The sequence below is a fragment of the Zootermopsis nevadensis genome, unplaced genomic scaffold, assembly GCF_977971745.1.
Source record: "Zootermopsis nevadensis isolate Lab colony 2312 unplaced genomic scaffold, Znev_1.0 Znev_ptg000009l, whole genome shotgun sequence".
In the NCBI taxonomy this organism is placed as follows: Eukaryota; Metazoa; Arthropoda; class Insecta; order Blattodea; family Termopsidae; genus Zootermopsis; species Zootermopsis nevadensis.
Window position 1 is genome coordinate 1,861,579 of NW_028259141.1, and position 10,968 is coordinate 1,872,546.

Genomic DNA, 10,968 nt, shown 5'->3' on the forward strand with positions numbered 1-10,968 from the left:
ATCATCTGCCAAGAACGTATATGAACAGGTCCCAGTCCGAGAAAAGGATGGAAGGATCCTGTTCATATGGACCTGTCCTCAGACAGAACACTAAATAATAAATAAATAAATAAAATTTACCTCTGATTAGATCAGAAAACATTTAATCAACTGTGACGTCATTGATCTAGAATTGGTGACATCTCGCGATGAAAGGCTTTAGGCTTGAGGACACCTGTGGAGAATTTACGTACTAGCTCACTGCACATCAATAACAAAGGATACTTTCCAAATGAAGTGAAATTATTTATTTTAATTTAATTTGTCACTCGCAATACAACGAAGAGAAACATTAAATGTCTGCTGAAATGAGTTGCAGCCAGAAACACAAGTTACACGTTACATATATTCGTAGCATATGAACAGGTAAAGACATTTATTGTGGTCTGGTTTGAAGACAGACTAATTCCTACACACACAATACTGGAGAAAATCCTTTTGATGACAGCCTCACACATTCTGGCCGTCTAACTGGGCAGCATGTGGTCATCTGCAGTGACGGGGTCCCAGTCTTCAAGTCCCACCATCTTCAAACTTACCTCCCAAAGTTTTAGTGCCGACTCAGGGTCGCAGGCCTTTGCAGATGGTGCCTTTTCCTTGCAATCACTGCGCAGATAGTAACAAAATTACGATATATCGAAACTGTATCAAATTAGACTGCAAAACTTTTAAAACACAGAATATAAATCAAAATGGAAGTTGCATAGTTAAAATATGATTTAATGGCTATAATTTATTCGAATTTTTTTTATAAATATACATAATAAAATATCTGATTAAAATTTTAAATATATTTTTTTATACGTCAGTGTTTTGTTATACTTTTAAATTGTATTAGTTTAAAAGATTGACGTTGGTAGCGCAGGTAGTAATGTTCCTAATTATGAATTTCGTGACTGGAGTTCGATACCCTACAGAAACAGATTTATTATTCAATTTTTTGTGTCCAGACCGGCTGTGGGGCCGACCCAGGATGTCAGCTTTCACAAACAATAAAATAATTTCGTAAAGTCAATCTGTTATAAAGACATAATTGCGTTCCAGCAAACTCCCACATTATAAGAATCCACGTTATATAAACAGGTGTATTCGATTCCATGAGTTGCATCGACTAGACGGACAGACAGAGACGTAAACCCATAATGAGTTTTCCCTATGCACTTCCTGTAAAGAACACGTAAGAAGGCACTCACGCTACCTTAAAACTGTGTTATTCATTTGCCTCCAAATAAAAGAATCTCTTCAATTACAGGAGGGTTATACAACACAAAAGAAAACAAATGTAATTTCCTTAAACATCAGTTACGTAACGCTTACATAAGATTCATTACATGAAGACAGATTTTATTAACTTTAAATGTTGAACGTAAAGACGTTCAGAAATGAAATTCTGAATTACTCCACTCCAACACTGCTGCGCAGTCAGATGCGCGTAGGCACCTTTAATCAGTACAAACAAGCGGCCATTTGCATTTAATTCTGAAGTCAAAACAGCTGAAGGTAGCCATGCCAAATAACATGAAAAACACACACATCGTATTTAATTAGCATGTTATTCAATTACGAATTGATGCCGATTAAATATAAGGTTTAAGCAAACAATTAAATGGTAAGATGGTAAAGTTGCGTCATATTGTGATATAATAAGTATATATTAAATCTTGTCCGTCTAACCACAATAATTCTTATTAAATATTAAAATATTACAATAATTAACATTTAAAATATTTAAAATATTAAATGATGTTCTTTATCGAAATATTCGATTTACATTAGACCATATATTTCGATGAAGAACATCATTTAATATTTTAAATAATTTAAATGTTAATTATTGTAATATTCTAATATTTAATCAGAATTATTGTGATTAGACGGACAAGATTTAATATATACAAACAATTAAACTTGCGTAAAATACAATTTCAGTCTGACGCTTAAATATATACAAATTTAATTTTTTTAATTTAAAATAATAAACCAAATCAGTCTAATCACTATCACTGATCCACTAAAACTCGTAGTAATTGAGGGTTTTTTTTCAATTCTTACCTGTAATAGAGCCCCGTTTTGTCGGCTAAGTTCTCATCCACGGAGCAGTATATCGAGGTCTGGGCTCCCTCCTCGGGAGTCTTAAAGAACAATTTTCCGAGCCCAGCCATTATCAGCTGTGCGCCCTTGAAGAACGAATCGTCAAGGTGACGTTGTAATTCCGTCTTGACGGCTCCGGGATGCAGGGAGTAAGTGGTCACACCCGTCCCTGCAACATTTACCGACGCCCTGTCAAATTTCCATTCTGTTCTCATTAAAAATGTAATCATGTGCCTAGTTGGTCGAATCTGATAATGTGACATATCGATATGGTACCACATCATGGTACTTTTATTCTGTAACATCAAGAACAAGAACATGGTGACCACGCGAAATTATGAAATGGTAAAGTTAGTCTGATATGAACATTATATAGAATGAAATTAATCTGCAGAAATTAAAATTCGATTTATATTTAAAAAAAATACTCTTTAAAAATTTTCTACTAAGTAAAACGTTAAACAGCTGAAAAGTAAATAAAATTAATAAATTATATTGAGAAAAAAAATTACTTTTAATAGAAGTGGTATATACAATTACCGCACTTAAATCATATATACCACCTAGAAAGAATAAAAATTAGGAGACCGGAAATTTTAGAGGTTAATAAACGTTTATACATGATACAAATTTCTATTTTGTAATTTTTAGCAAAGCTGTAAACAACCACGTGACATGTCTGTTGTAATTGTATAAAAAGAAATTATGAATAATTCCAAAGCAACACGTAAAATTTGTTATTTATTTAGCTATATACTTGTACTATTATTAGAACAGGTAAAATCTAGTACTTCGGAACCCTAAAAAGGGATAAACTGAAGATCTTATTTCATGTTCCTTTTTCAATCAGAAGACTCGCTGTAATAAGCAATTGAGCTCGCCACTTCAACAGGCTTAAAAGACAGGACTCATACCTTGAAGTCTTCTTGCCAGCTCCTTGGTGAACAACACGTTGGCCAATTTGCTCTGAGCGTAAGCCTTCGAGGGCGAATACGACGTTTCGGAGTTTAGATCGTCGAAATTCATAGTTCCCCCTGTAACAACCATCAAACCAGGTTCCAGTCATAATATTTCATAAATAAATACCAAGTTGGAAATTCTAAAAAAAAAAAAAAAATGATATTGGCTATCATGAATTACAAAGAGACGTTAACACGAAGTTAAATCAAAAAATACAGCCCCAAACAAAAAAAAGTACTATACTTACATACATGTCCATAGGACGATACATTGACGATCCTGGCGGGGGCTGACCGGATGATACGATTCAGAAGCAAACAGGTGAAAAGAAAGTGACCCAAGTGGTTGACCCCAAACTGGGTCTCGAACCCGTCTTCTGTCTTGCCTTGGGGACACGCCATGACCCCTGAAAAACAACAACACTTATCTAAAAATATCATTCCAAGTTCTCGGTTATCAGTAGCTCATGAATCAGACAATAAAATTGTTATAAACTCGTTGTGGCCCTTTCAAGGTCAGACGGAGCGCGGTACCTGCGTTGTTGACTAGAAGATGGATTTTGTCCTCTGTCCTAAGGAGGTCCTGTGCACACTTCCGCACGGAGGCGAGGGATCCCAGGTTCAGGCACACGACATCCACTGTACCTGCCCCCTCCACGTTCTCCGTCAGTTTACGGATATCCTTGGCTGCTTCCTCGCCCTTCGTGGTGTCTCTGCAGGCTATGATAACCCGCGCTCCTGCAAAAGTGAATCAAAACATCTTATCGTTACGAAATCAGCTGTTCGCATGTTGTGATGGGCGTACGTCACTCTGCAAAGAATTTCCGAATACAGTTGTCTCATTTAACGTGGACATCACGGCATCTCACACGAGAAATCAATGAAGGAAATGCATTTCCGTTATTATCTCTGGAAATTTAGTTTGGAAATGATAACTTTTGATTATAAAAAGCGTACAAAAGTTATTTCATATTATAACGCTGGCATATATTAAGATGACTGGACTGTCTTCTGGGGTGTAACGCCGTGTAGTCTGGTAGAAATTGACTGGGGTTTCAGAGGTGTTTTATGCCTCCATCATCAGGGCGATGGGTGAAACTTCGGTAAGTTTCTACCAGACTACACGACGAAACATTCTAAAACTGCCTAAATATTTATCTATTCTCAAATCTGTCGTACTTCAGCAACTTTTCACTAATTAATTAGTACGAAATCTTCAAGTTAAACTGGGTAATACGCAGAGCGTAAAGATATAACCGAACAATTTTATTGTTTGAAAGAGTAGTTAAGGGGGAACACTTTTAAGCGAATTAAATCTAAAATGACACTGTGCAAAATTTCTGTTTTTTAGGCCTATCTGTTGTTCATTTAACGACGCTGTCAGTAGTTTAGATTTTATAGCGTCGAATGATATAAGGATTAATTAATTGGAAAAGATTTGAAACGAATCGATAGTTGCCTAATCTAAGGTACTATACCGACCGAAAATTCTCATTTAGGACATCTGGAATATGAAATATAATTGTTAACCACTTATATATCTCACTCGGTCTCATCAACATAGATGTGAAAATTACGTATTTTTTTAAAAATACTAAATTTATGGAAGCAAGTTGGTATTTTCGATATAAGACATGTGGGTATATTAAATCCCATACATTATAAAATTTCTCACCGTGAAATATTTATTATATGGAATTTTACAAAAACCATAAACATATCTAGAAATTTTATACACTTCAATTAACACAGCACGTCCCAGAAAGATATATACACAACATAATAGGGCATATTTACCTTGTTTGTTTCCATCTTTTTGAGACAACTTATATACAACGATAATATTAAAAAATATTTTTTAGGTTATGTTAGTTTTATGGGTATTATTAGATATTAAGACACACGACACAAGACCGTAGTTTCTGGAAAGCGTGTTCCAGTCCTACTGCTGGAATAGTTCCGTTGAAATTCGGGAATTATTTATTTAATATTCTTATCTCCTTCCGTGCTACGTTACGGGAAATGTACAACGAATAATAATAACCCACTATTTGCAAAAAGTTAAATTTTAAACTAACATTTCCCTGCGTTTCTTTAAACAAAGAAACAAACATCTATTTACGTTCTATATAATACAAATTAGTTACTAGGAATTTGAAATTTCGCACGTAATACGATTATACACGTAATACGCCCTTATCTGGAGTTAACAAAGATAAGATTAATGATTACCTTATGTTTCTGAAGCTCTACTTTATCAATTTATGTTCATATCAAAACGTTAAGTTTATGTTTAAAAACTGACTTTGAAAATACGCGAGTAAACAAGTTACGAACGAATTGAATGATTAATTTATATACAGTAAACTGTAACAGGGGCCTCCAAACGTTTTTTAATGAGTGTTAAACTTGGTCAATAATAAGTAATCGTAGTAAAATCCGCCTCAGTTAATTAAATAAATCACAAAGTTTTCGAAAAAAAAATGCCTGATATATATTTGTGTACGTGTGTCTGATAAACAATTTAAAATATAAATTTTAATTGGTATAATTTTTGTCCCCTTGAAACATGCGGACGAAATTAAACGTTACGAAGGCCCTCTGTTACCAATTTTTGTAATTCACTATCGCGACGTTGCTGTGAACATATTTTTGGGGCACTGTTATTGCAATCTGAGTCATTTTATCCTTTCGTGAATCAGGGTCTTTAAAACGAACAACTTTTCAACCTTTTTATTTATTTAAATTATTATTTAGAATGTGATTCTTATGAAACCATATTTAGTATCGATTAAACACTTATCGATTTGTGGTTACTAAATAATAACCCTTCTTCGCGTGCAGTCCTGAAGTGTGTTAGATGGAGGTATAAATATTTATGTTCAGTGATAATTTAATATAATTAGCTCGGGTTTTGAAGATGAAATTGACGTTTCTGTGCATTTAAATTCCTTTCCTATGTAGTAACTGTAGTCCTGTTAAAGAAAACACATCGTGTAAAAATCGATTATCGAACAATGTAATCGATATTTTGTATTAGTTTCGATATAGATCTCACCTCGCTTCACAAAATCCAGCGCAGTGAATTTTCCGATACCGGTGTTCGAACCAGTGACGATGGCTGTCTTCCCATCCAATCGCGCCTGACCTCTGTACTTGCAAGCACAAACCATGTTGACTACACTTTATCAAATGCTGAAATCCCGCTCTGTTCGCGCTCATATATAAAGCGACAGATACGATGCGTGTGGGGGCAAGGTGACCTTCACACTCCAGTGCTCGCTTCGTGGCACGGTGAGTAATTGACAGGTCCCTTATAGAGCATTCATATTTTATGCATGTCATCTCGCTGTTTGGACGAACATTTCAGAAATTGCGTCACGATTTCTTATTTCATTCTTTGCCTTAGACAGACCTAACCTAACTTTTAGTAACGAGTCAAATACGAACTGCGTAAATAGATCGGTGTGGTGATTAGATAGAAAAGGTAGAATATTTTCTCAATGATGTGGTTCAATGTAGCAGGAAAACTATGTTTTCGCCTCAGGTGGACCACCTTCTTCTATCAAAAAATCATATTAATCTCTGTCATAAAGATATTCCGCCCTTCTGGTCACGAAGTCATGAAAGCGAATTCTGTGTTTCGCCATCAAAGTTATAATCTTGTAATTTTTCCTTTCATTTTGTTTCTATAGGCTGTAGTCAAAGATATTTTGAGTACAAATGTTTTTAATCTTGTTAAAATGATCCCGGTCATTTTATATACTGTGATAATTTATTTTCAGTTACGTTTACATTAAGTGCTTCTAAAAATCTTCGTTTCGTCTATTGTCTAAAGCAGTGGTATTTAACCTGGGGTACGCGTACCCCCGGGGGTACGTGAAATTTAAAAAAAATTATTAATTTATTATAATCACTGAATAATCAGTAATGTAATTTATTTAATTTATTTTAAATGTAGATTACATACTATGTATAACTTGAATTATACACCAACAACTTTGGGGGGGTACAAAGTTTGAAGATAAATTATATCTGGGGGTACGCGAACAAAAAAAGTTTGAATACCACCGGTCTATATCACTGTATCCGTAATAATGATAAACTCAGAAAAAAAATTAATTAAAATAAAAAATAAAATTCAATTTTACTGTATTGCAGATAAAAGAGACTTGGTCCCTCTGCTAACTTTGGGTTAATTTAGGGAGGGTGCCGAATTTGGTATAGGGGCCCAAAGACTTTTAAGTTGTCCCAAGACCCTGAAAGTTCTCTACGCTACAAATATCCAGGCTTTTCAGTATCTCAATAAAGGCCTGCCATACTCTACACCAACTACAGATCAATAAAAATAAACACACGCCATGCTTCTGACGTAATGAATTAAATATGAGCGGTCGATACTCAACCCCCAACAGAATGCTTATGGTCTATCTATCCCTGTCACCCTGATGGCAGTCCACATCAAAATTGCTGTTCACAGAGCCAGGGCAACCTAACTTATAGACAAAAATATACCTGCACATTTTATACCAAGGGGATGGGATGAGGGGTTCAGATCTAAAATTGAGTCTTACCTTCTTTTAAGTAAGGCTATTAAATCGGACAACAATAACAAACACTTCAAACGAAAAACCCACACCAATTTCTCACCGCAGAAATGACTTGTGGGGAATCCCCCCAGATGACCGCGTAGTCGTGTGGGGAATCCTTCGTTATGACTCTATCATCAAGTTAGACAGCAGTCAGATATTCCGCCCAAACACAAGTCACTTACCCCAAAAGACCATTAATGCCATAAAAATCAAATTTGTATTATATTATGTGACCAGAGGGGAGTCTTATCGGTTTAACATCACAAGGAAAAGTGGCTACTCTGTAAATGTCAGGTATATTTATGAAAAATAATATTTTAGTATGCTTGTTGCTTATAATATTGCGTCACAGCTGGATCGAAGGGACATTATGTTCACGTCGAATAGCTTCATACATTTTCCATCCACAGCAACCATCATACGAGGTGCGATCGGAAAGTTTCAAGACTGCGCCTATAAAAACCCGTACACTTATCTCAGGTATTAAATTCATCCATCACCCTCGAAGTAGTTCCCCTGGGAGTGAACACAACGATCCCAGCGCCGCTGCCAACCCTGGAAGCATCCCTGGAAATCTTTCTTTGTCAGCCTGTCAAGCACCATCTGTGATTCTGCCTGAATCTCTTCTATCGTCTCAAATCTCCTTCCCTTTAGCTGAATTTTCATCTTTGGGAAGAGGAAGAAGTCACACGGAGCTTAGAAAGGAAGTTGGGGTCGGTTCTTGCAAGATCTTTGAGCTCCTGACAAACGAGAAGTCGATTCTGCTTCTGGTCCTCAGACAGGATGCGTCGCATGTGGAGTTGTTCCTTTAGAATCAGCTGACAGGTCCCATAGCCTATCCCAACAATGTCGCACAAGTCGTTGATGGTACGACGTCGATCTTCGTAACATTTTCGGGCGTTGTGCTCGAAGATGGTCGTCCAGAACGCTTGTCATCATCGACAGAGGTTCGGCCATTTTTAAAACGTGAATGCCACACAAAAGTTTTCGGACTCCCCAAATGCTTGCTTTAGCATTTCATAGGTTTCCGTAGCCGTTTTGGCGAGTCTTTGGCAAAATTTGATGCACACGCCATTCCGAAATCGCAGGAGGGTCGGTGTAATGCACTACCAAAACGCCCGTAACTAAGAAACAAATGCTAATTCGATGATGCCGGCTGGCACACTGATTCACTATGAATGTAGGCCGCATCCCCTAAAGGCAGAAGCTCGTACTACATCCGGTTCGCCCGCTATTGACACAGTCTTGAAACTTTCCGATCGCACCTCGTATCACACTTAAACTGACGAAGAACATCTGCTGAGTGGGAAGGGAGATATCTGTTGGATCGAAGGAGTCGTGACTCTGATAATGATGCAATCGCGTGACGATTGTCATTTGTCACAGCATGACGATGCGAGAAACTACAGATGGTGCTGACAACGGTTCGGTCATGCGCTTACTTCGGAAACCTAACCTAACTTTCCAAATGTTTGAAATTCATTATCACGTTCGCACACGCTGTGCTCTGCAGATTAAGATAGGATTATGTATTTTTCTCTGAAACTGTGGCAGTTAGGTTCTTCTTAATTCGATAGGGAAGGGTTAAGACGACAAAAATCGATTTGAGGAGGACGCTTTCGACTCGTTATGTAACAGGTGTCGTTCTAATAGTGATTTTATCTAAATCAAAAAGTGTTATGAAACTAGAAATACATTTAGATTCATTTTTTATTTATATTTTTGACTATAGGTTCTCTTAAACTGAACCAAGGCAAACAAAAATATTACGAAATAATAATTTGGAATTATCGAGAATTATCGAAGTTGGTATATATATATTATAATGACCTGGGTAACTCTTCCTACATTGAGACAAGAATGGATATTCTGGACAACGAGATGTACAATTTGTACCACGATACAATGAAACCGTAAATTACAATGCATTTTTTATCTTCGGATAAACATGAAGTTGTCTTATCTATCAGATGATAAGCTGTTATGTCGAATTTCTTAAAAATAATTCTTACGTAAATTATAAGAATTTGATAAGAATATTCAATATACAGTATATATATATATATATATACTGTGTATATATATATATATATATATGTGTGTGTGTGTGTGTGTGTGTGTGAATTCCTGTCGAAACTCGTAATACTGATAAATATCCCTTCTGGAAACACTGTAAATTTCCCTTAAAACTAATAGGAATTACTCACTAAATCAGTGCAAAATTTCTCAGGGAAATGGAAATTGCTTCTTAAACGGATAGAAACATCTTACAAAACCCTTTGGAATACTTTAGAGAGATTTCGATAAGTTTTCTTGACAGAAATGAAAAGAAAAAAATCCCTGTGAACTACTCTTTAAAATAATCGATAAAACATACGGAAATTTCTTATATATGATCACTGTAAAATCATCACAGAAACTTTTGGGGATTTATGACGAAACTCGTGATTTAAAATCTTCGCGGAACCACTGGGAATTCTGCACGTAAAATCTGGAACCGCCTGTTGAATTATGGGAATATTTTACGAAATGTATTTGAAAATGTTTTATTCCGCGGACAGATTAATCAGTCCATAACTATTACACTCCTAACACGAATTTCGGTTATCCTATCTTAGACCCGGTTAATTGACCATTAACTGAGTCTGAATAACTTTGTACCCCAAAAGTTGTTGGTGTATAATTTAAGTTATACATAGTATATAATCTACATCTAAAATAAATTAAATAAATTACATTACTGATTATTAAGTGTTTATCATAAAATAATATATTTTTTTTAAATTTCACGTATCCCCTAAGATGTCTTCGCGTACCCCCAGATATAATTTCTCTTCAACTTTGTACCCCCAAAGTTGTTGGTGTATAATTCAAGTTATACATATTATATAATCTACATTTAAAATAAATTAAATAAATTACATTACTGATTATTAAGTGTTTATCATAAAATAATATTTTTTTTTAAATTTCACGTATCCCCTAAGATGTTTATTGTTGTTTTCCTTTTGTTTATTGTTGTGTTCTGTCTCATTGTGTTGATGTATCTCATTGTTCTGTTCTGTCTCATTGTTTTGTATGTTATTGTAGGACACTGCCACCGGGTATAAACCCATTTGCAGTCAATAATAAATAATAATAATAATGTCTTCGCGTACCCCCAGATATAATTTCTCTTCAACTTTGTACCCCCAAAGTTGTTGGTGTATAATTCAAGTTATACATATTATATAATCTACATTTAAAATAAATTAAATAAATTACATTACTGATTATTAAGTGTTTAT

The 10,968-nt window shown here is 35.4% G+C and overlaps 1 protein-coding gene across 1 annotated transcript; it reads right to left on the minus strand.

The window, feature by feature from the left end:
* Positions 1–272: 272 nt before the first annotated feature.
* Positions 273–6,306, minus strand: LOC110834193 (retinol dehydrogenase 12-like). The gene is made up of 6 exons (XM_022073091.2): positions 6,148–6,306; positions 3,624–3,827; positions 3,338–3,496; positions 3,045–3,164; positions 2,092–2,299; positions 273–645 (listed from the first exon to the last, which is right to left on the minus strand). The coding sequence occupies exons 1-6, from the start codon at positions 6,260–6,262 to the stop codon at positions 507–509; spliced, it is 945 nt and encodes a 314-aa protein (XP_021928783.1). The 5' UTR covers positions 6,263–6,306; the 3' UTR covers positions 273–506.
* Positions 6,307–10,968: the final 4,662 nt, after the last annotated feature.

Coding starts and splice junctions, on each gene's coding strand:
- LOC110834193 (XM_022073091.2), bottom strand. CDS start 6,262: ATGGTTTGTGCTTGCAAGTACAGAGGTCAGGCGCGATTGGATGGGAAG. Junction 3,497..3,623: donor TCTTCTAGTCAACAACGCAG/GTACCGCGCTCC, acceptor GTTGTTTTTCAG/GGGTCATGGCGTGTCCCCAA. Junction 2,300..3,044: donor GCTGGCAAGAAGACTTCAAG/GTATGAGTCCTG, acceptor TAAATGTTGCAG/GGACGGGTGTGACCACTTAC.